This window comes from Choloepus didactylus, chromosome 9, assembly GCF_015220235.1.
Source record: "Choloepus didactylus isolate mChoDid1 chromosome 9, mChoDid1.pri, whole genome shotgun sequence".
In the NCBI taxonomy this organism is placed as follows: domain Eukaryota; kingdom Metazoa; phylum Chordata; class Mammalia; order Pilosa; family Megalonychidae; genus Choloepus; species Choloepus didactylus.
In genome coordinates this window covers 126232299-126257894 of record NC_051315.1, presented here as the reverse complement: position 1 = coordinate 126257894, position 25596 = coordinate 126232299, and the positions used below count along the sequence as shown (strand labels likewise).

The following is a 25596-nucleotide window of genomic DNA, read 5'->3' as shown; positions in this document are numbered from 1 at the left end:
GAGTGAGTTGGGCATCCTGGTTTCCTCTTTGGAGACAAACAAACAGGGAACTTGACACAGAAGGCTGGGTCACCCAGGAAACGGAAGTGCAACCGCTACTCACTGTGTTTCTGCCATGGCCACCGGCTTGACATAATAATCGCTCGAGTAGAGAACCACGTTGGCCACCTGTTCCACTGCAAAGAGAGGAGAGGGACGGGATGACTCAGTGCGGGATCCCTCATGCCCACGCATGGTGCCACCTGGACTTCCAGGGGGTGCTCTCCTCCCTGTGCTGGTTTGTATATATTATGTCCCCCAGAAAAAGCCACATTCTTTAACGCAATCTTGTGGGGACAGATGTGTTAGTGTTGATTAGGTTGGAACCTTCTGACTGAGTGTTTCCATGGAGATGTGACCCACCCAACTGTGAGTGACACCTTTGGTTAGGGTGTGACCTCTTGATTGAATGTTTCCATGGAAATGTGGTCCTGCCCATTCAGGGTGGGTCTTGATTAGTTCACTGGAGTCCTATAAAAAGAGCTCACAAACAGAGGGACCTCAGAGCAACTGAGAGTGACATTTTGAAAACGAGCTGCTGCTGAGACAGACATTTTGAAGACAGCTGTTGGAAGTTGATGCCGACATTTTGGAAAACACCATCTTGAGACACAATCTGTGAGCAAGCAAACACCAGCCACGTGCCTCTAGCTAACAGAGGTTTTCCGGATGCCATTGGCCATCCTCCAGTGAAGGTACCCTGTTGTTGGTGCCTTACCTTGGACACTTTATGGCCTTAAGACTGTAACTTTTAAACCAAATAAACCCCATTTTATAAAAGCCAATCCATTTCTGGTGTTTTGCAAAACAACATTAGCAAACCAGAATATCCCCCAATGACCGTTTTAGATAGCTGCCTCGGCTCGTCTTTCTCAGCCCAAGGCTTCAACTTCCAAGTCTGTCCTCAGACCACTTCTGTTCGCCAATCACCTGCTCTGAGTCAACAGCCACCCATGAGCCACAGTCTCCTAAAACTGCACCTCTTGTACCCTCCTCTCGTGGGGCGTCCCTGGCTATCCTTCAAATGCACATAATCATCCAGGATCACAGAATCTACCATTTGCTCTTTCTCCAAACCCAGCCTCTCCAACATTATCTTATTTAACGAACATTATGCTTCCTGTTCTCTGAGCTAGAAACCACTGGAGAGAGCATAAACTTGATTCCAGACCACTCAGGCTCAAATACCAGCTTAGCTGTTAACTTATTAACTATAGGGTGATTTACTTTTCAGTTTCTCGTCAATAAAATGGGGTTGATAATTGCATCTAACTCATAGGACTGTTGTGAAGACTTAAAAATGACTTTTATCTCCTTTAAGAGTTAAAGTCTGAGGATTGAAAGAAACAATTTATGTGAATCACTCAGCACAGTGCCCAGCCTACAGAAAGCTATTAACACTTTTTTTCAGAAAATTCAACAACTTCTTTCAAAGGTTAGTGGTTTTGATATCAGGTTTGAGAAATCATTCTAAATTTTGGATGAGGCTTTATCAAGTTCCCCATTTTGTGAAACACAGACATTACAGACAACATGCCAAAAAACTCCAAATCCTAAGCAGACCTCAAGGCACATGAGCAAAACCAACATAAAACAAAACAAAACTTTTAAATTAAGTATTCATACTAGCAGCAAGAAAAATCTAGAGTTTTTTAGTATGTGGTCTAGAACACAATCAAATTCCCAGAAATCCTCTACGATGGACACACAGAGAAAGAGGAAGATGGTGCATGACATGTAAAGGGACCAACCATCCCACTTTCCTGGGACTGTCCCTGTTTAGCACTGAAAGCCCAGCATCCCCCGTTCTGGGCAACCCGGGACAGTTGGTCACCCTCAGACACTATAACTTGGTCACCAAATGCTTGAGTTTAGAAGTGAACTTGGAAGTCACCCTCCCAGGTCATTCTGTCCCATCTTTTTTATGTGGCCCATTCTTTGCTTTCCATTCAATCAATTTAAAAATAGCTTCATAGAAGACCATGCCCAGCACTTTGATGTCCTCCCAGCTGAGGAAATGTGCAGGAAAGCAAGCAGGAGCCACCTTTCCTGCAGCCACAGGTGAGACTTGGCCATCACGTTTTGAGGATTAAAAGTGTGACATTAGGATTTTACTATTTACCAAGCACTTTCATCTGTGACCGCTCTCGAGAGCCTTAGAAAAGCTTGGGCAGGTAGATAAGGAGCCTCTGCTGGGTGCGGGAGGCAGGGTTCAGCAGAGGCTTATGCAGCACAAGCCCACAAATCAAGTCCAGGTGCTTTGAATCCAGTGCTTTTTCCACTGCACTATGCTGTCTTTGTGGACAAAAATGATCACTGATCCAAGAAGGAAAACTCCTCTCACGTCTTCCCCCTGCCATCTGACCCAGCAGGTCCCCTGGGAGGATATGGTTATGGAAAGCCGGGAAGATCACCCATCAAGGGTGTTGTCCCAAGAGCACAGGCCTACACTGGGCAGGAGATGTCTATAAGGTCCCTCTAAGGGACAGCAGAGACAAAGGGGCAATTCCCAGGGCCCTTCTAGGAGGGTCTTATCAGACCAGAGGAAGTGTGATCTGAGAAAATCTAGAAGCCTGCCCGCTAGTTTTAAGGGGAAGGTCCTACCTAAGGCTTTAATCCTCTTCACTGTTTTCTCCGTGTCGTTGGTCACGGTCACGGTAACAGGAATCGGTTCCCCATGGAAATATATCTGCAAAAGTTAACAGGTAAGTCGGAGAGAGTCCCATGGCTTCTGGACGCTTCACCTTAATCCCTTTAACTAGACTAAAAGTGACTGAATTCCCACACTCTGGAGAAAGGTAAAGAGAGAGCAACATGCTTCCTTTCAAGAAGGGTCCAGAACATGTCCTGGACAATTTTTAATCACCATACCCATTGATGCTACATCAGTAAACGAGGCCCAGTGGGGACAGAGGAGGGCAAGAGAGCCAGGGGAAGAGTGAGGTGGGGCTGAAGACACCGTCCCTCTCTCTCCATGGCCAAAAGACTGCCCGTGAGGGGGCTGCCAGTGAGTGTCACACCAGCTGCCAATGTTGAACAGGCCAGCTGTTCACAGACCTCAGGGCTTGAGCTATCCCCCAGAGAAAAGAAGACTTGCAGCACACGGGCAGCAGATAGGAGAAGGAGTGCCGGGGGTCCCCCAGGCCAGCCCCCACACGGGTGGGGGACCGGGGAGGATGCCTCCTCCAGTGGGCGAGTTACCTCTTTGGTGAGGGAGACGGCCAGGTGCAGGGGCTTGTCGGACATGAAGAACTGCCAGGCGGCCTCGGCTCGGGGCTGGGGGCCCATCTGGGGCGGTGCGTGCTGCACTTTGCGGATCAGGAGGCGCACGGAGCTCCTGTGGACGAGAAGTCCCCAGCAGGAGGCTCAGGGTGGCCGTCCCGCCCTCGCGCCTCATATCCATATTGGTATTACGTGTCCAGTTAAAAGGGAATGACCAGAAGAGGGGTAGGACATGGTCTGAGTCTGGGGCAGCCCTGGCAGCAGGAAGAACCTGGGGCCTGGCTTCCGGTCATCCCACGGTGATGCCCTGGCTGGGCCACTTCCCGGAGGGTGGGTTTTATCCTGTCAGGATCCTGGCTGGGCCCCTCTTGGTGGGAAGCCGATGTGGGAAGGCATCCTGTGCCTTATGGCCAAGCCCCAGGGAGGCGGGATGCACTGTTAGCATCACTTATCACAAGGGGCACAGGTGGAAATCTAGTTTAGGTATAAGAAGAAAACGGAAGAAAGAGGGATTCCGGGAGCTGTCAGCAGCTCACAGGAGCTCCTGAGGTTGCCAACTCCCCTGGCATTTTCTTTCTTTTTGTTCCCCCCAGTGGATCAACCACTTGATCCCCTCCCTTTTGAAGTGTTCCCACCTGAGCTGCCCTGACCCGGAGGCTCCTGGATCCCCAGCCCTGGAAGACAGAGTGTGGGGCATCTCCTTCCCCCACCACCTGGCCCCAGGCCCCAACTTTTCCCACAACCACATTCTTACTTTTTGGAAATTTTGTCCTCTTCACCATCGGTGCTGTCTGTGGCAAAGGCTTTGACCTCAAAGTCGACCCCACAGCACTGTCAAGACAAGAGAACAAATGGGGCAGTGGCTGGCGCCCCACTCCTGAGGAGGCACGAGGGGGCCAGAGGGGGACACAGCTCACCCGGGGGTGTCATTGTCACCATCTTTGTGTGTGTGTGTGTGTGTTAAATGCAATTTTACTGAGATACAGTCACACACCAAACAATCATCTGAAGTGTACAGTTGTTCATATCATCATATAGTGATGTATTCATCACCACAATCAACCTTTGAACATTTTCATCACTCCAAAAATAAAAATAAGAATAAAAATAAAAACAAAAGTAAAAAAGAACAGTCAAAACACCCCATCCCCTCATATTCACTTTTTGTCCCCATTTTTCTACTCATCTATCCAAACACTGGACAAAGGGAGTGTGAGCCACAAGGTTTTCACAATCACATGGTCACAACATACAAGCTACACATCTTTGTGTTTTAACCTTGTCCTTTCCAGAGGCGAACACTGAAACTAGACTGTGAAGTGTACTAGTGACAAAAAGACACTAACATGAGGAGAGAGCCGTAGGTCCAAAGACCAGAGGAGGGGGATCCAGCCTGGGGGGACCCATAGGCTGTGACTTGCGTCTCAGGGTCCCTGCCTCCCACCATCTCACCAAGCGTGCGGCCCCCCTCCCCAGCTTAGCTCTCCTGCTCAAATGTAACCCTGTGCGTGTGTTTTAGGACAGACGCAGGTGCTCACAGGACCAACCAGGGGGCCCGTGAGTCCCCAGGCTGGGGTGCCAACCCCTGGCTGAGCCAAGAGTTGGCCAAGCAGGAATGGGGCCCATGCTAGTGTCTATGCCAATTCTTAAAACAAAGGCGGAAATGGAATTTGGGCTGAAATCTCCTGATTAAAAAAAAAAAAAGTATTGTGGTAATATATATGTATGACATAAAAGTTGCTATTTTGTATGACTCCCGGGGAGGAATGCAGACCTGGCATCGTGGGACAGAGAACATCTTCTTGACCAAAAGGGGGATGTGAAAGGAAATGAAATAAGCTTCAGTGGCAGAGATTCCAAAAGGAGCCGAGAGGTCACTCTGGTGGGCACTCTTACGCACACTTTAGACAACCCTTTTTAGGTTCTAAAGAATTGGGGTAGCTGGTGGTGGATACCTGAAACTATCAAACTACAACCCAGAACCCATGAATCTTGAAGTCAATTGTATAAAAATGTAGCTTATGAGGGGTGACAATGGGATTGGGAAAGCCATAAGGACCACACTCCACTTTGTCTAGTTTATGGATGGATGAGTAGAAAAATAGGGGAAGGAAACAAACAAACAGACAAAGGTACCCAGTGTTCTTTTTTACTTCAATTGCTCTTTTTCACTTTAATTATTATTCTTGTTATTTTTGTGTGTGTGCTAATGAAGGTGTCAGGGATTGATTTAGGTGATGAATGTATAACTGTAATGGTACTGTGAACAATCGAATGTATGATTTGTTTTGTATGACTGCATGGTATGTGAATATATCTCAATAAAATGAAGATAAAAAAAAAGCTGCTATTTCAACCATTTTTAAGTGTACAACTCAGTGGCATGAATTAATTTCACAATGTTGTCCAACCATCGCTACCATCTGTTACCAAAACTTATTCATCACCCCAAACAGAAACTTGGTACCCATGAAGCATGAACTTCCCATTCCCCAGCCCCACTCCTGCCCCTGGTACCGTCTAATCTACTTTCTGTCTCCATGAATTTGCAAAGAAGTGGAATCATACAATATCTGTCCCTTTGTGTCTGGATTTCACTTAGCATAATGTTTTCAAGGTTCATCTGTGTGGTAGCATGAATCAGAACTTCATTTCTTTTTTTTTTATGTTTCTGTTTTTAGTTCATTGATTGTATACTTTGGATGGATTGTATGGTGTGTGAATATATATCAATAAATGCGCATATAGGGCCGGGCAGGGCCCGCCCTTCCCCAACTTTCTAGAGGAAAACTAATCGGTACAAATACGGGAAATCCTCCGTGTAAACAGTGGCACGTAAGCCATAGTTTTGTGCATTCTGTGACTGTAAAACCACAGCAATTCTAAAATCTAGATTGAAAATCAACACACATCACTACCCAGCGTCAAACCCTATTTAGCCATGCTCCCCATCCTCCTGCTTTGCCCTCCTGCCTCGGTTCCGCTCTGCCCACTCAACGCTGCCTGTGGACCTGCTCCTGAACACATCAGGCTTGCTCACCTACCCCTGCACATATGGTTCCCTCTTTCTGCAATGCTTTTCTCTTTCGCTCTATTGGACGAATTCTCATGTATCTTTCAAGTTCCCAGCCCAGAGGTCTCCTCAGCTGTCAAGCCCTAAGTCCCCAAACATTTGGACATCCCTCCAGGGCTGCCTGGGGCTCAGTTCATGCCCCTTTCCTGCAGCCACCTGCTGCCCTGGTACCCTCTCCTTTCCAGAACAGAAGACACAGGATGGGGCTGGGGGCTTTGTCGGGCCCATACAGCGCTGTAAAAATTAAGAACAGTTGCCTAAAAATCTGGATTTCTGGCCTCTCTTTAAGAGCACTGTAAGATCTGATCAAACTGGATGTGCCTCCCCTTGTCACTTGCCCTCCTTTAGTAACCTTGTCCTCTCCCATCTTGGCCACCCATGCCCACTAGTATTCCTGGACCAGTGGCTTTTCAACGTTTCAGGACACAGCCTGCAGTAAGAAATAAAGTTTTTAATGTCACATGTGTGTAAAACAATACTTGGTTTTGCTACATGTGACATCTTGTCTATTCCATTCTATTTCATTCCAGTCCATTTTATTAAAGTGCCATTTCTGATCCAGTGCATTGATTCCACAAACAGCTAATGGCTCAGGCCCCCACTCTGTAAAACACTGCCTAGGCCTTGTCTTTGTCTGTCACTGCACACTTCCAGAATCTGCTGCAGACCCACCACTCTCTGCCATCACTTCTCATCTTTGTAGCTCCCTCCTGCATGACTCCCCGGCCAATGACTCAAGGGCCTATAATCCAGGGGTCCTAGCCCTTTTCTTCACCTCTCCTGTCCACGCTGCCCACCCTGCCTTGCTTAGATTCCATGCCCCAGCACCCTCTCGGCCCTCTTGCATGCACTCAGCCCCTTTGATTTTCAATCCCTTCACAGAACACGCACGGCAACCCCAGCTCCGTTCTCAACACAGTGGCCATAGCGACCCTTTGAAAACCTAAGTTAGATCCTGTTGCTCCAAATCCCTGCATGTGAGCAGCCACATTCCGGATTAGGCCTAGTAGACAAGCTGCAGCCTGCCCTTGAGTTCCCCCTGCCCATCGAGTGGTGCAAAGATGGCGCCCACATCCTGCTTCCGCTTTGTGATGTATGTGACAACCCTCTGTATTCACCAATCATGCTTGTATGCGTGGCGTTTGCCCATTGGATATACGTAAGGTTTATAAGAAAGTTCCCGGGCAAAGCTCGGGGAGACAGCCCACAAGGAGCCGCGCCTGACGGCCGCATCGAGGTTGTTCTCCCCCGAGGCGTCTTGCCCCGGGCGGAACCTGTAAAGATGATGATTGCCTAGTTCCAATAAAAGTTTATCTGCTTCACCACTGTGGGTCCCGAGTGATCACGAGTGCGTCGGGTAAGACATTGTCCGCACCCTCTCTCCCCTTATCTCTCTGGTCCCCATCGCCGGCCGACCGAGGACTCGAGGCGAGGCGGAGAGAGCGCCGGACAAGTGGTGGCCCGTACGGGGAACCTCATTCGCGTTCCCCTCGACCCGACGGAGACGTGCTCCCGGGATCCGTGGCTTGACTTCCGCGACTGATCACCGCGAGAAGGTAAGCACCCCTTTTTTTCGTGCGAGGACTAGGGCCCGTGGGCGTTCAGGTAGCCCCGGGGACTCGGAAGAGCTCTCCGAGTGATTAAGAGATAGTGCCGACTGCAAGCATGGGGCAGTCTGAAAGCTCACCCCTATTAACCCCCTTAAAGACCCTTTTGAAGCAGCGGGGTATCTCAGTTAAGAGAAGCTCTCTCCAGCGATTTTTTGCCTTGTTCCGGCAGCCTTAATCTGCCCTCGTGGATGAAACTTGGTCATGATATAGACCGAGCGCGCCAAACGGGTGTTTGTTTGGACCCGATTCTAGTCCCAATATGGGAGACTGTTCGTGCAGTACTTGAGTTAGAATCAGCCACTGGCCTAACTACGCCCACTGCCTTGTTGCAGGCGCGACATGCACTCCAAGAGGCTCAGTCTGTTTCGTCTGCGGAGGGCTCCCATAAGGGCAAGCCGCCGGAGTCGGATGCTAGTTCTGATAATTCTGACTTAGGATCTGAGAGTGAGGCAGACGAAGGGCCGGAAGCGCCTCCGCTGATTGATCTAGAGGGACCTCCTGTTTCACCCACGCAGCCCTCCGCCCCACCACCAACGGCTGCTGCGCCCCTGAGGATGCACCTGCATCCGGTGGACGGTTTCGGTGGTTCCGTAAAGGGCCCGTATAGAGAGCTCCCTCTAGCGGTCATGCCGAGTAGATACCCTGGCCCTCCCGTGCAATGCCCAGAATCCCCACCCGATTACGCGGATCCTCCGCACCCTTCACCCAATAGGAGGCATTTTTGGAGGTGGAGCCCTTTTATCACATTCAGACCTTTTGGCGTTCTTGGCGGCTACCAACCGCTCGAACCCGAACCAGCCTCCGAAATGTTCCCAGTCATCATCAATCACCAAGGTCGTAATCTGCATGAATCCTATGATTACAAGCTCTTGAAGGAGCTGAGGCAAGCCGTACATCAGTACGGCCCCAACGCCCCTTACACCCTGAACATGGTTGAGAACCTCTCCACCCTAAATCATACACCTGCTGATATCCTTCAGCTGGCTCGCTCCTGCTTGCCACCCGGCCGGTTTATCGATTGGAAAGCGTGGTTTGAGGAGTTAGCTGAGGAGCAGGCAGCGAGGAATGCGGCGGGGAGGCACGGCGGGTGGAATGTAGATATGTTGTTAGGGAAAGGTGCTCACGCCCAAAATCAGACAGGATACCCCCAGGAAGTTTACGCCCAAATTTTCCGCTGTTTCATAGGGGCATGGAAAAAGTTGACAGGAGAGGGAGAAGCCCAGGCCTCACTCAGCGGCATTCACCAAGGCCCCACAGAACCATTTGCGGATTTTGTAGCCAGGATGCAAACCGCAGCTGAGAGAATCTTCTCAGATCCAGGAGTAGCAGAGACTGTGGTTAAGCAAATGATTTTTGAGCAGTGCAACAAGGAGTGCAAAGTTATCCTGGCACAAAACAGAGCAAAAAATTTGACAGAGTGGGTCAGGCTCTGTAGAGATACTGGCAGCCCTTTAACTAATGCAGGTCTAGCTGCCATGCTAGCTAGCTCCCTACAGGTGGCTACAAAAAGCCCGAGAACCTTAGGGGCAAAGTCTAACGGGTGCTATGGCTGTGGCCAATCAGGGCACTTTAAGAGAGATTGTCCCAATAGACGTCAGCCCCCTGCCACTCAACGGTTTGGCGAACCAGGTGCAGTAACCAGGCCGTGTGGCCGTTGCCACAAAGGCCCTGACCCAGTGCTCAGCTGGGCCAGAGGCTCTGTTTGTGTTTTTCCCCAGGAACCAGGACGTCAACCAGTGTGGGTACCGGAGAGATTGGTGAGAACCGTGCAGTCGCCTGAGAACACCAAAGAACTGCAGCCTGACGGGTCGTTAAACCCCCAACGTGACCTGTTGGATCCAGTCCTCAACTCGCGTGATGAGCGGTCAAATGATGTCGACGGTGTCGACCACTCCCCAGCAGACCGGGAAGAGGGCCAGGAATATTGACCTTTTTTCCCTCCTGGTTCTCTTGGCCTAATCTGACCAACTGGGTTCTTCTTGCTGTGGGGTTATTAGTAGGTTTGATCATTGTTAAGAGTTTGCTGGAGCGTTTGTTTCAAAGACAACAGCAATTACGTGTTACCGCCATGATGGCCATGTCCTCTGCCTGTAACCCTCCTGATGACTATAGTCCCTCTGCCCAGCACCCATCCCAACCACTCGAAGCGGGGCATTTGGGGGCAAGGTTCGCAGCTAAGTATTTGGCAAAATCCCGGATATAAATAATCGGCACCAGTGGTCCTATTTTTGTCTCAGGTAGATCTCTTGGGCAGAGTCCTAGTTGTGGCCAGACGGGACCCCTGCCATTGCACAGAGACACCTAGTGACGCCCTCGACACTGGCTACCGTTCTCCTAACCCTCTTGTCCCCCAGTTGCGAGACTGAGTACTGCAAGGAGAGCCACATGGTTTCCAGCTCATGGGCTCTCCGGTCTCTATATGAAGTGAGCATTCTGGTCGGTGCCAGAGGCCCCGCCGCAGTATGGCCGGGACCTAGTCCAGACTCCCCAAAGCACCAAAACATACGTTGTGGGCCATCTAGGTCCACGGGAGCACATTCATCACTGGAGACACTGGGGCATCAAAATAAAAACAAAAAGGGGGAGATGTGAGCAGCCACATTCCGGATTAGGCCTAGTAGACAAGCTGCAGCCTGCCCTTGAGTTCCCCCCGCCCATCGAGTGGTGCAAAGATGGCGCCCACATCCTGCTTCCGCTTTGTGATGTATGTGACAACCCTCTGTATTCACCAATCATGCTTGTATGCGTGGCGTTTGCCCATTGGATATACGTAAGGTTTATAAGAAAGTTCCCGGGCAAAGCTCGGGGAGACAGCCCACAAGGAGCCGCGCCTGACGGCCGCATCGAGGTTGTTCTCCCCCGAGGCGTCTTGCCCCGGGCGGAACCTGTAAAGATGATGATTGCCTAGTTCCAATAAAAGTTTATCTGCTTCACCACTGTGGGTCCCGAGTGATCACGAGTGCGTCGGGTAAGACATTGTCCGCACCCTCTCTCCCCTTATCTCTCTGGTCCCCATCGCCGGCCGACCGAGGACTCGAGGCGAGGCGGAGAGAGCGCCGGACACCTGCATTGATCTGCAAAGTCCTTCGTGATCCGGCCACACCTCCCCATACCGCTCTGACCTCAGCTTCTACCGTTCACTCCTCCCCGTCAAGCTTACCATCCTCCTTGCTGCCCCGTTCCCTCTGCCTGAAGCCTCTCCCCTACAACAGCATGGCTTTCTCCCTGACTTCCTTCAGGTCTCTACTCTGGGTTGCCTTATTAGTAACAGACCTTCTTTGAACTTTCCAAACAAATATCCCCACCCAGATACTCCCTTTGCCCCTGACAGTCTTTGCTCTCTGAGCATCTGTTGCCCCCTGATGTGCCCATGGAGTTACTTGTTATCCAGTTTTCACCTGTTGCTCTCCACAACATGTGAGCTCCACGACAGCAGAGGTGCAGTTATTCTGTTTGCAAGGTTGGTCATAGTTACTAACTGCTGAAGATGAGTGATAGGTTCATAGTTGTTCATTATACTGGTCTCCCTACTTTTTGAATGTTTGAAATTTTCCATGAGAAAAACTTATTTTTAAAATTCTATGGAACAACTCAACAACATAAGAACAAACAACTCAATTTAAAAACAGGCAAAGGACTTGGATAGACATTTCTCCAAAGAAGTACACAAATGGCCAATAAGCTCATGAAAAGATGCTCCACATCATTAGTCATTAGGGAAATGCAAATCTAAACCATGATTGAGGTCCCCCTTCACACTCACTAGAAAGCTATTATTAAAACAAACCAAAAAAAAAAAAAAAATAGATGACAAGTGTTGGCGTGGATGTAGAGAAACCGGAACACTCATGCATTGCTGGTGGGAATGTAAAGTGGTGCAGCTACTGTGGAAAACATTTTGGCAGTTCCTCAAAAAATTAAACGGAATTACCACATGACCCAGCAATTCCACTCTTAGGTATATGCCCAGAGAACTGAAAGCACGGACTCAAACAGATGCTTCTGCACCAATGTTCATAGCAGCATCATTCATACTTGCCAAAAGGTAGAAGCAACCCAAGTGTCCCTCAATGGATGGAAGGACAGGCAGAACGCGGTCTATCCATAAAATGGAGACATTATTCATTAAAAGGAGTGAAGTTCTGATTCATACTACAACTTGGCAATCTTGAAGACATTCTGCTATTTGAAAGAAGCCAGACACAAAAGGAGAAATATTGTCTGATTCCACTTATTTGAAATATCTAGAATAAGCAAATTCACAGAGACAGAAAGTAGATTAGAGATTACCAGGGGCTAGAAGTAGGGGAAACAGGGAACTATTGCTGAATGGATTCCAACTTTCTGTTTGGAGTGATGAAAAAGTTTTAGTAATGGAAGGTGGTGATGGTAGCATAACATGGTAAAAGTAATTAATGCCTGTAACTCATTTTTTTTTTTTTTTGGAAATTTCCTATATAACTACTTGCTACATCATCCTTTGAAAGATATTTCCTTTCTGCATATGTTATATTTTACAATAAGGAAATAACTGACACTATGGAACCCATAACATTCTTTGAAATTTGCTCTCTAACCACTTGTTAAATTGCACTTGAAAAGTTATCATTTCTATGCATATATGTTATATTCTACAGTAAAAAAAAAGATTAAATTAAAAAAAAATTTTAAAGTAATTAACGTCACTGAAGTGTACGTTTAAAATTTGGTTAATATGGCAAATTTTATGATGCAAAACCACAATCTTTTTTAAAAATAACAGTTTATGCAAGGCTCCATCCCCTTTCTACTTCTTGCATCCAATGTTTAGAAGGGCTTTAGTATGCAAACTACACATTGGAATCTAACAGTATGGTTAAGAAAAGGAGAAGGGGCAGTTTAGTGTTTAAAAATGTTCATTTCCAAGGTAATTCTATCCTGAACAAAATTGGCCATGATTTATAATTTCTGAATTAAAAAGTCTATATCCTTAAAAAGAAAAGTGTATGGAATGAATGAATGAATCCATTGCATTTCTGCATTTCTTCTTCAACTAACCTTCCCCACGTCTTGCGGAGCTGGCTGCAACATCACTGAACAGGGCAAATAGTCAGGAAACTGTGGAAGGAAACAAATAGAAAATATTTTCTTTCAGAGAGAGTTAACTCCATGTGTAATAAATATTCACTGTTTAAAAGGTGGGAAATGCAGATGACAAGCACAGAGAAAACATGTTCACCCATACCCCAACACCCCGAGTAACACTGCTAACAGAACCTTCTGAAACTGTCCTACGTGCACACTTACAAACAGGCATGTGTGTGTTTTACAGGAATGGGATCGGATGACAGATGTATTTTGTAATCTGGTTTGCTCACCTCACTCCCTTTAATCCCATTCAGAAGGCATTCAGAACACTTTCCGTGTCCTGAAACATAATCCACACCATCATTTTTAGGGTTTCTACTACACCACATTGAATTTAGCCAGTCCCCTTGGTTGGCTTCTGAAATAGTGTTTACTTTTTCGCCATTATAAACAATGCTGCAATGAATTTCCCTCTTCCTACATCTTTGCACCCTTCTGTCCAATGAACTCCATAGGATAAATTTCTATGTCAGGTCCAGACACATGTTGATGAGCTGTCTGCAAAAGGTTATACAGGTTTACATCCCGGTACCAGTCCAGGGGAGCACCGGGACCACATAACCCTTGAGGAAGAGGTTAACTTTAAGACGAATAAGCACACGAGTGAAGAGGGTGGCAGGAGCCTTCCCCAGAGTGAGTTCTGCCTAAGGCTTCAGGGAACAGGAACTTGGGCAGTGCTGGGAGAGGAAGAGATTTATCCACCTCCATCCACTTGTTGACAAGCCAAAGACAACCACTCATTTCCCTGAGGTCTCTTGTCCCGTGGGGCGCTCTTTTGGTTTAGAACTCCTCGAGCCAGGCAAGGGGCACTTCTACGTGCTTTCTTTTTATAGATCAGTAAGCAAAGGAATGACACATGCACCTATAATTAGGTGGTCGGATGAAGGGCAATATTCAAATCGTAGGGTGCAATGGTGCCTTCAAAGGCTGAGAGGCTATTTTCACGGACTTAAAAAAAGACAATCACAGACCATGCAATCTAGAATTTCCTTTGAGGGTGCAATTTAAAGTCCCACAAATGTGAAGTGATTCCTCTGTCCCCTTCCTTTGCTCCCATTCACATTACACGGTGCAGGGGCGAGGTGTGCACACCCACCATGAGCAGAAAGGGGTAGGTGTTGCTCCCCAGCTTCTTGAGCAGACTCTCCTGCAGTTTTGTGGGGGTGCCCGCAGCCCCCACAGGTGGGTACACCTGCACCCGGGAGAAATACAGGTCCCGGCGGAAGGTCAGGCCGATCACATCGATGTCTTCCTGGCCGTAGCGGAAGGCGCAGGTCAGAGAGACGTAAACTGGGGAGAAGACACAGGGCAGGTTGGGGCTTGGTGACGGGGCTCCCCCCACCCATCAATATGGTGCCCGCAGCCAGGAGGCTGAGTGTCTGGAGAACGTGCTGCTAACACCTTGGGTAGGGTCTCCAACCCTTAGCATCTGGAGGAGATGCGATTTGAGAGAACCACACCCGGCTGGTCCATACATTTTTGGAAACTCAGCACCTACCCTGGGGTCTATGTTGATTACTCTAAAGGGGAGTCAGCGGGGTGGGGGGCATCTGCCTTCTCAGCCCGTTATTTCTCCAGGGTGGTAGAACTCTGCGGACAGAGCCTGGTGCCCACCCACCCTGCTCCATTGGGGGTCCTCCATCCTGCCACTCGTTTCCCTCACTTGCCCCCCCAGCTCAGTGATCTCGGTGCCAGGCTGCTTCTTCTGGAGGGCGGGATGTCTGGATGGGGTTGAGGGTGAAGGTAAGGAACAGAGGAAAACAGTGCTGGGAACACAGGAGATCTGGGCCCAGGCTGGAGATGTGGCTGAGAGAGGAGCTAGGAGGGTGCTAGGGACCAGGTGGAGAGACAAAATTAAATCAGGGAAGTTTAGAGTTCTCCCCCTCTTTTCCCATTGCCCTCAAACTTATTAAACATTCTCCAAAAAATCGCCACTTCTGAAAATTCAGTCTAATTAAACAGACTTCAGTGGCTCCCCAAGCAGACCAAAAGAATTACATGGAAGTTTCCCATGCGTGTTTGATGATGAGTGTTTATAACTATCTGCGACGTGGTGAATAAAACAACACAAAGTACACTATTGTTGAACGTAAAGCACATGAGAAGTGGCACCTGCCAGCACCTGGTGTCTCCAGGGTACCTGATCCCCCAGCCCCCGGCCGCTGAGCTCAGAAGATGCCCTGATGACCTGCCCACTCCCTCACCGATGCCCGTCCTCCCCAGGCAGGGGCACACTCTTAGAGCTGGCGCCGTCTCTGATAGAGGGCAGGGACTTCAGGGCTCAAACAGCCTCTCCCTGCTGCTCGAGAGGGCAGGGCACCCAGGGCAAAGCTGGAGACCACACAGGGTGGAGCTCCTCAGCCCTCTTTCTGCCAAGACCCCCTTGATGCTAACAATCCCACCCCTGCCATACTCCCATCCCCGGTTATGAGCAATTCCTTGCAGTCGCCAGCAGCAGTCACTCAGAAAAGCACATTTGGAATGGAACTGAGTCATGGTGACATCATCGTAAGAAAAACTGGGATCTGTTCTAATTTAGTTTTCCTGTCATTAGCAACAAATTACTTACACACACATCACAACTGCCAACAATCGGCTCAGCATAAAAATAAATTCTGATTTTAACTTTGCCTGCCTCCCAGCAGGCCTGATTTCCTCCTTTGAAAATAAAACCACCCAGGAGGTCTCCTGGATTTGCCCTGGGGCAGAACTAGGAGGCACAGAGAGGAGCACGCGGTCATTAGAGCCAGACAGAGACACAGCTTAGGTCCTGCCTGGCCTTTGCTTTTTTAGCTGCCACCCTGGACCCAGGTCTACTCTGAGTCCTCACTGCTTCCTCTGAAAAATGGGGACGGAGAGCTCTGGCGTGAACAGGACCCCGTGCCGGGGGCATTATAAGAGGGGAGCGGGGTAAAGTGTTCTGACAGGCAGTGGACGTGCAAATGACACACCGGCCACCTCCTCCCTCCCCCGGACAAAGCGCTTCTGCTTCCAGAAGTTTCCCCTCCCCACAGACCCTTATTCCACTGAGGACAAGAAGCCCCAACCTCACCTTTCCTTCCCTTCACAAGCTCAGGGTCAACCAGTACGACACCATCTGAACCAAAAGAGAGAACAGTGAGGGTGGAGCCGAGCAAAGAAACCAGAGGGCTTCTTAAAAAGCTATATATATATTTAGTTGCAAATGCAATCCGTGTTTAGGACGGGAAAATTAGAAAGTAAAGTTAAGAAAAGTCTTCCAATTTCCTGCTACCTAGAGATATCCATTGTCAAGATACTGGAGCAGAATTTTTTCCCACACATATATACACTTAATTATATAAACATTTTATACCCCCAAAATGAGATACTACTATACATAGTGCTCAGTTAACAGTTTTTATTGCTCAGATATAAATTGTAAACATCTATTCATGAAGAGTGATATATATATTCATCATTTTAATGTCTACACATTTCTACGTTCAATGGATGTAACATAAATTATTTAATCAACCCCCTCTTGTTAGGACATTTGGGTTGTTTCTGAGTTTTCGTTATTAAATTGATATTGCAATGAACATCCTTGTACATAAGCTTCCATACCTATCCAAGATTTTTGAAACATCAATTATAGAATTGGAACTGGCTTTTGATAACCTGTTGCCAAATGACCTTCCAGAAGGGGTTTTGCCAAGGAATACTCTCATTCTCAGTGTTTTCCACATGTCTTCTCTTTTGTTTTTGTTTTTTTTAACTTTTTATGTTGAAATAATTGTAGATTCAAAGGCAGTTGCAAAAATAGTACAGAGAGGTCCCACGTATCCTTCATCCAGTTTCTTCTAATGGCTACCTCTCACATAATTATAGTACAACATCAAAACCAGGAAGCTGACATTGGGTACAATGAGGGTATACAGTTCTATGTCATTTTATCACATGCGTAGATTTGTGTAACCAATGGGTGGTTACATATGGGTGCCCCCCACCTTTACAATCACATTTTCCCCTGCTCCCCCCTCCCAACCTAACCCCTGGCAAACACCAATCTGCCCTCCTTCTCTATAATTTTGCCATATAAATGGAATCACACTATATGTGGCCTAAGATCAGCTTTTCTCATTCAGCATAATGCCCTTGAGAGCCATAGGTTGTCATGTGGATCAATAGTTCACTTGCTTTTTTTCTATGTAGCACCTCAGTAGGGATGTACCACAGTTTGTTGAACCAGTCACTACTGGGGGACATTCTGGCTGTTTACACTTTGAGGCCATTATACAAATAAATCTGCTGGGAACAATTGTGTACAGGTTTTTGTGTGAACATAAGTTTTCATTTCTCTGCGATCAGTGCCCAGGAACACAATCGCTGGGCCGTGTGGTGAGTGCATGTGTAGTTGGTTAAGAAACTGCCAAAATGTTTTCCAGATTAGCTGTACCATTTTATGTTCCCTCCAGTGACATATGAGTTGATCCAGTTTCTCTGCATCCTTGCCAGCATTTGGTGTTGTCCCTATTTTTTATTTTAATCATTGTGATAGCTGTGTTGTGATATCCTATAGTTTTAACTTGCATTTCCCTAGTGGCTAATGATGTTGAACATCTTTTTAAGTGCTTATTTTTGTATCTTTGATGAAATGTCTCTTAATGCCTTTTGCCCATTTTTTAACTGGATATTTTGTTGTTTTGTTTTTTTACTGTTGAGTTTTCAGAGTTCTTTATATTTTCTAGAAATGAATCATTTGTCTCTCCAGACTCTAAAATCATTTCCAGTGACACCTCACTGATGTTTTAATTTGTGTTTCTTTGATTAGATTATGGTGAGGCTGATTTTTTAAATGCAACACTAGCAGTTGTCTGATGAATTAAAGGAAAACAATCATTAAAATTTCACCCCAAACTCAACTTACCCACAGGTTCTACTTGGTCAACATGGTCTATATAGTCTCTCTTCCCCAGGTAGATGGTTACCTGTGGGCAGAAGAGGTACAGATTACATATTGTTAAAGAACACTAAACTAAATCATGCTTGGTAAAGGCTGGCAACAGCCCAAATATCCTGATTAATCTTGAAAAGAGGAGCCACCAGGTTCTGCAGCTTGCATGTCACTTCCCTCTCTCCCTGTTCCTGTGGGTGGAAAGGGTGGATTTCAGGCAAGGTGCGCTCTGTCCTCAGCCTCTTATATCACGTCTTTCTGGTTCCCTTTCTTCTTTCCTACCCCAAGGAATTCTTTCCAACCCTTTGGATGTCAGGCACTCCCTTTTCTTCCCATTCTTTCCCACCAAGCCCAGGTCTGATATCAACCAGGAAAACTTGCTAACTGATAATACTTTAGTGGAAAGTTATACCTATGAAAATGAAGCTTCTACCATACCTATTTGCTCAGTAAGCCTTTTACTTCTACCTGTGGAATGAAAGGTTTTCCCTTTTTGTTAAAAGAATTTCTGGACTGAGAAAATAGGTGGGAGTTCTGGAAGAGTCTCTGGAATTCTGCCAGGTGAGCTTCTGTAAAGGTAAACCTGAATTCATGTTCTGAGGAAGGCCGGGGAGTGCAGTGGAGTGTCGGGGGGAAGGAGTATGAGGTTTACCTTGACCTCATCTTTCTGTGCCCCTGGTAGTAAAAGTCACTTTACCCGCCACAACTGTGGGAGAGCATGGGATAGGTTCACGCCCCTCCCCACTTCAATCCACAGGCCTGTGAGCACCTTGTGGGTAAAATTCTGCATCTTTTATTCATCCTTTGGCCATCACAGAATCTCCTGCAGCAAGCAGGGTGCTGCAGGAGTTCAATCAATGCTCGCTAAGTGAACCAATGAATGAAAGCAGGCACCAGTCAGCCCCCTTCTTCCCTACATATTTTTATTTTCACGAATATTCAAATCCACTTGTATTGGTGTTGAATCCTCTTCTGCACACAACCCCACCATATCAGATGGCCTGGAGCAGGTCCCTATGCCCCCTAAGTTATCTGCTTTATTGATATGGATGTGACTTGAAGGAAGTCCTGGTTTCCAGAGAACATTCAGTGTGAAAGTTCAGAAACCCAGTGCAGAGCTGGTTGTCGGGCCTTCGATGACCTGGCAGGGGTGGGAGGCGGGCATCTAGAGAGACGCGCAGGGCCCCACATCTGCAGCAAGCCCACGCTTCCTGGACACACACCCCACCCCTCCATCCACTCTCAGCCCTTCTCTGCCCTGCTCTACCTCACAGGGCTGGCCAGTGTCAATCAACCCCAAGGGGTTCCCTCACCTCTGCCTGTTGGTCAGGACGGGCCAGGAGGCTGGAGGGAGAGAGCAGAGTGAGCAGGTGCTCAGCCCCCACTTTCCCGCAGGGTCTTTTCGCCACATCTCTCTGCCTCGGTCACAGCTCTGGGCAGGTGGCCCTGTTTGCCTCTGGGCTCTGGGACTTGCTGGTCCCTGGTCCCAGGCTGTCACAGCACCTAGCCGTTAGCAGCTGGGAGTGATGGACTGAGTGCTTCCTTGGAACTCTTCCACCCCCTGCCCATACTTTTGTGATGAGCCCCTTTAAATACCCTCCCCCAAGCCACCCTTTGGGAGATGTCACCTGGCTTGCGGGATGTTGCCACTGTACTGAACAGTGCTTTGTGGCCTCTTGCTCCCCACGCAAGAAAATCTGGTCCTATGACTGTGACCCACGGGGCTCCTGGATCTGAGCCACTTCTGGGACACAATCTCTGCACCGCTGCCCCTCCCCTGGGCTCCAGCCACATCAGAGCCACCACAGTTCCTCAATCACACAGATCTGTGCTTCTGCTCCCATTGTTTCCACAGGGGGAAGGCCCTTCCCCTGCGTCTCACCTGGGGGCATGCTGCCCACACTCCAGGGGACAGTTTGGTGTCCCCGCCCTCCTCCCACTCAGTACACTTTTCACCTTTGGCGCATGCGACCCTATCCCAGCATGTACTCCAATGGGACCCAGCCCCTGGGGAGAGACGAGGCGCAGGAAGGAGAGAGGGAAGGAAACCTGTGAGACAGTGGAGCCAGGTGATGGGGATGGTGGGGTGGGGGGCAGAGGGTGCTTTCCGGGCCAAAAAGAGCAGCATATGCAAAGCCCTGATCCCCAGCGGCTCCTGGAACAGCCACCGAACAGGGATGCAGGCTGAGGCAGAATGGATCTTGTAGGACTTGATCCTTTTATTTATTTATTTTATTACTTTATTTATTAAATTAAAAAAAAAAAAACAATCCTAAGGAGTCTAAGAAGGAGGATCTAGGAAAACACTGAAGGATTTTAAGCAGACTGAAAAACCTGCAATTAAAGACCATGTAGAACACTGTGTACCAGGTGCTAGGCTAAGCACCTGGGCTACATTATCTCATTTAACCTTTTTAACAACCCTATGAGAACAGAATTAACTGCATTTCATTAAGGAGAAAACCGAGACTTGGCTCATCTTAGCAGCAAAGAGGAGAATGGATTGGGAAGGGGAAAGCCAGTCAAGCAGTGGGATCCGGATCGCAGTTGGGAGGAGGGAAAATTGACAAGCAAATGGGAGGGAAGAAGGTTGAGCGAGTGTGTGTTTACTCTGCTTTCAAGAAGCTTTGACTGTGGAAAAAAGAGCGATAGGAGACTGCTGGGAAGAGAACAGGATCAAGGGAAGTTTTCGTTGTTGTTTTTATGTTCAGGGAACAGAGGGAGAGAGAGGTTGAAGACAGGCCCAGATAGAGAGAGGCTGATGGCTGAAATCCAGGGCCCATGCCTGGGGACCCAAGGACGTGGTTGGCCATGAAATCCAGGGCCTATACTGACAACCTAAAGAAATGGTTGGCCATGAAATCCAGGGCTCATGGCTGGGGACCCAAGGATGTAGTTGGCCATGAGACCCAGGGAGAGCAAGGATACCTCTTCGGCTGCAATCAAAAGGGAAGGGGAAGGACAAGAGCAGGTTCAGAAAGGGAACTGGGTAATGTGAGACCAGAGATGACCATGCTGGTTGCCCCTAAACAGCCATGCCTCCATTCTTCCTGGACAACAGCTACCAATTGGGTTCAGGGTCCACCATCCTCCATGTGGTGTGTGCTAAGAGGAGTCAAACCCAAAAAAACAATTCTTTTTGCTTGGGATTGGTTTAGGGTGGGCATGTAACCTACTTTTGGCCAATGAGATATGAGAGAAAGTCTGCTGGGAGCTTCTGGGAAAGGCTTCCTCACTCTCAAAAAGAGATCCCTGGAAGCAACAGCCTTTTCCTTCTTCTGGACATTGCCAAGTGAGGAGAGATGTGTGGAGCTGAGGCAGCCATCCTGCCACCAGCCTGAGGACAAAGAAGAGTGCAGAGTGGAGAGAATCACAGGGAAACGAGCCCAGAGCCCAGGCAAGTCATGTATGGAGCAGCACAGAGGTTGCAGTTGAGTGATCCTAATACCAACAATATTCAGTGTGACGATAACATGAGACATTAAATTGAATGCTTATTTTCTCCCTGTGACTACTTATATATAAAAAAATTCTGAATTGCTCCATTCAAAGGGTGTCTCAGTGTGAAGAAAAAGTGAAGAAACAAAGAACACCAGCTGAAGTGGTCTTCTCTCCTCTTCTGCCAGAAGTAAAGATAAAAAGTGTCTGGAAAAACACAAGTTGGAAAGACTCTGGAGAATGGAAGGTCATGGGGCACCCAACATGTCACCTACAGAATCAGAGGATTTGATGAAATCCTCAGACTGGCCCAACTAGGAGAGAAGAGGGAAGCAGGAGAGGGCCTGTATGAAACCTAGCTCTCCTGTGTGCACAACAAGGGTCAGAGTTTTCTTTGGGCCCAGCATTGGCTTTAGAAGTCAGCTGGAGGAATCATCCAGATCTGCACTGTCCAATATGGTAGCCACTAGCCAAATGTGGCTTGAAATATGGCTAGTCCAAATTGAGAAGTGCTAGGAGTGTGACATACACACCAGATTTCAATGACTTACAAGGATAAAAGAAAGTAAAACATATCGTCAATAATTTCTATATAACTTACATGTTGCAATGATCATTTTTGGATATATTGAGTTAAATAAAATATAGCATTAAATTAATTTTTGTCTGTTTCTTCTTACTTTTTTTAGATGTGGCTACTACAGAATTTTAATTATACTTGTATTTGTATCGAACAGCACTGAGTTAGATTGTCGGCCCCCACGAAACTGCCTAGTGGAGCAAGGAGACCCCATTGACAAAGGCGGGGAAGTGGGCCTTCACTGGTTTGGGAGATTGCAGCTGTGCCTCCATCAGGCCTCCCATGCTGGGAAGCCAATGGGCACATCTAGACCATCTAATGTGTCCCCCATAGAGCTAACAGTGGCCCTCACCTCCACCAGGTATGCCAGTCACCAGGGCTTTGGTGGCGGAGCAGCCTCAGTGCAGGATGGGCAGACGGGGCACCAGTGCCTGGGTTGTGCTCACTTGTCCAGGCACTGAAGGCCCAGCTGAGGCTTGAGACCTGGTGGCTGGGGGAGGACACAGAGTTGCACTGATCTGCATGAGGGGTCTCCCCAGGGCAGGTGAGATGACAAAGAGCAGAGTGAGCTTCGGGTACCGACAAAAGAAGTGTTTGGAATGGTAGGTCAGGGGTTCAAAGCCGGCTAGGAAAAGAAGTAAAGTTGGAGGCTGGGGGTGGGGGTGGAGTTGGGGAGACAGAGATTGGGGGAAAATTAAGGTTCAGTTTGGATGAGACGGAAAAGAAGCTGCCAACAGGCATTTCGGTGTTGATCTTGTCTATTTTTGAAAAGGCTCCATTTAGTTAAATTTTTTCACAATAATTATCATCATCCCCACTCACTCCTGTACCACTTACCGATTTGTCCCTGGAGATCTTCTTGAAGATAACATGGTTTTGTGTTGACTTACTTGTCTTCACACTGGCTGCCATGATATCTGCCCCTTGCAACTTCTTTTGCCTTGGGGTGCACGTCAGGTGTTAGAGTGCTGAGAAAAAGTAAAGAGATCTTAAATACAAACTCAAGAACATTCTGTGTATAAAACCGAATCATGAGAGGCTACCCATCATTGGGCGTTTCCTTCTACCTACCTCAAAACCCATGCTTGATTGAAGTAAGACCTTTGTTTAGTTGGTATTTAATGTAGTGTGCGTTTTTAAAAAAAAAGTGTTTTATTTTTTCTTAATAAGCCTCAAACATTTCTTAGTAAACCTAGCCAGGAAGTCCAACCAGATTCAACATAGGACCGTTGGTAACTCCACACTTACCCAAGTTGGATTTGAAAGTCTATTATGACAGTGTCCTTAACAATGAGATAGGAAAAGTTCCCAACAACCACAACATGATCACGTCACAGATATGGTTTGCAAAATATATTAAATCCCCAAGAAATCAATTCAGTGATTCATGCTAAGCAATGCTTCCCTTTTCCTGCTGTCTCTTTTGCCATTCCCCAGTCCTATAGATAATTACAAGGCAGTCTTAGCTGTTTGGGGGTTAAATGCACTCAGAGTATCCTTAACAAGCCACGTCCATGAAAACTGGAAGAGAATGACCAAGGGAATGTGCCCATTAGACCATCCACTTGCCCTTCCTTGCCCCTGCCCCCACCCGGGGTTCTGGAAGGCTTAGACAAAGGTCGTCTTATACCTTGTGATTTGTCGGCAAACAGCTGGTGCGTCTCTGAGGCCTCTGATGATGAGCAGCCAGCCCCTGCTTCTGAGCAAGCTGGTTCTGTCTTAACCAGGGGACCCCTCCAAGACGCAAGTGAGGCTTCTGGCTGATGTGCTTGGGGAATTTGTAGCGGATCATGAGAGGATGGCGAGCACCTGGGTTTCAATGTTCAGACGCCAAATCCCACTTAAGGAGCAGAATGGCAATTAGATTAGTGTCAAGATGGGTGAATTGGTTGTTTCAGCAGTTCTAAGCCTTAAGCAAGGTTCCCACTGTCTCCTTACGGAGGATCTTGCAGACACATGAGCTGTCAAAGCAGCCTGGGGAAGGCACTACGGAGGGATAGCAGCTAAATGAAAGCTACTTTTCATTCTAAACCTCTTTGAGTTCTGGAAATAGACTGGTTATCCCTTCACTCCTGGGTATCACCAGGACAGGGGATTTCCAAGTGCTCAACAAACTTGATTAAACTTGGCAGGCAGCTAATCCAACCTTGAGGTTGGGAATATAAACAAAAAGGTCAAGGAGAAATGTCAGCTTCAAGATGAACCCTGGCACTGTGTGGACCAAGCCAGCTAAGTCCTTGTTCCACTGTCCTCTACCAATCTGGCACAGTCCTATCCATGTCCCCTGCTGTCTCTGGAGCCTGTCTTCATCTTCCCATCTCTACCCCATCTTCCTGATTCCAGGCCCCACCATTGACTGCGGTATCTCCCACCTTCTGACCACAGCCGTCTCTCTCCGTCCAGGCTGTTCTCCATGTCGTGGCAGAGACTTCCCAGCCCACGCCATCAACCTCCAGCTTAGACTCTTCCAGTGGCCCCCATTGCTCTCGGGATACAGGCAACAAGCCTCAACTCTGCACACAGCCCACCCCACCTCCACTGCCATCGTCCTGCACTACACCCTCTTTCTGCCTGGAACAATCCTCTCCTCCTCTCTTCACCTTGTTTACTCTTTGCCCTTCAGATTTTGACTCCGGTATCACTGCCTCAGAGGAGCCTTCCCAACTTCCTGGACTAGCTTAGAGGCCAGTTGCATTTTATACTTGCTTGGCGATTATTTTATGGTCTCTCTTTCCTTACTTGACTGTGCTCCTTGACATGTTGTTTTGTTTTCCTCATCTTTTATCCAAGGACCTGGAATAAGGCCTGGCTCCCAGGGCACTCGGGGAATGAATGGATGGGAGATGCAGCCACTAACATTTTTTTTTTTAATATTCATTTTATTGAGATATATTCACATACCATACAGTCATACAAAACAAACTGTACATTCGATTGTTCACAGTACCATTACATAGCTGTACATTGATCACCAAAATCAGTCCCTGACACCTTCATTACCAAACACACAAAAATAACAAGAATAATAATTAAAGTGAAAAAGAGCAATTAAAGTAAGAAAGAACACTGGGTGCCTTTGTCTGTCTGTTTGTTTGTTTGTTTCCTTCCCCTATTTTTCTACTCATCCATCCATAAACTAGACAAAGGGGAGTGTGGTCCTTATGGCTTTCCCAATCCCATTGTCACCCCTCATAAGCTACATTTTTATACAATTGTCTTCCAGATTCATGGGTTCTGGGTTGTAGTTTGATAGTTTCAGGTATCCACCACCAGGTACCCCAATTCATTAGAACCTAAAAAGGGTTGTCTATATTGTGCGTAAGAGTGCCCACCAGAGTGAACTCTTGGCTCCTTTTGGAATCTCTTTGCCACTGAAGTTTATTTCATTTGCATTCACATCCCCCTTTTGGTCAAGAAGATGTTCTCCATCCCACGATGCCGGGTCTACATTCCTCCCGGGGAGTCATATTCTACGTTGCCAGGGAGATTCACTTCCCTGGGTGTCTGATCCCACGTAGGGGGGAGGGCAGTGATTTCACCTTTCAAGTTGGCTTAGCTAGAGAGAGAGGGCCACATCTGAGCAACAAAGAGG

At 47.7% G+C, this 25596-nt stretch overlaps 1 protein-coding gene across 1 annotated transcript in view; it reads right to left on the bottom strand.

Moving 5' to 3' along the window:
* The window catches only part of SAG (S-antigen visual arrestin), a 38291-nt gene extending 15341 nt beyond the window's left edge, over positions 1-22950 (bottom strand). Inside the window, exons 1-9 of the mRNA XM_037849497.1 lie at positions 22842-22950; positions 17960-18020; positions 16124-16168; positions 14168-14361; positions 12982-13041; positions 4016-4092; positions 3241-3376; positions 2644-2728; positions 104-176 (exon numbers count right to left, since the gene is read on the bottom strand). Of these exons, the coding sequence (XP_037705425.1) occupies positions 104-176; positions 2644-2728; positions 3241-3376; positions 4016-4092; positions 12982-13041; positions 14168-14361; positions 16124-16168; positions 17960-18020; positions 22842-22916 (806 nt within the window). The 5' untranslated portion in view covers positions 22917-22950. The remainder of the gene's footprint in view (positions 1-103; positions 177-2643; positions 2729-3240; positions 3377-4015; positions 4093-12981; positions 13042-14167; positions 14362-16123; positions 16169-17959; positions 18021-22841) is intronic.
* Between the last annotated feature and the right edge of the window lie 2646 nt (positions 22951-25596).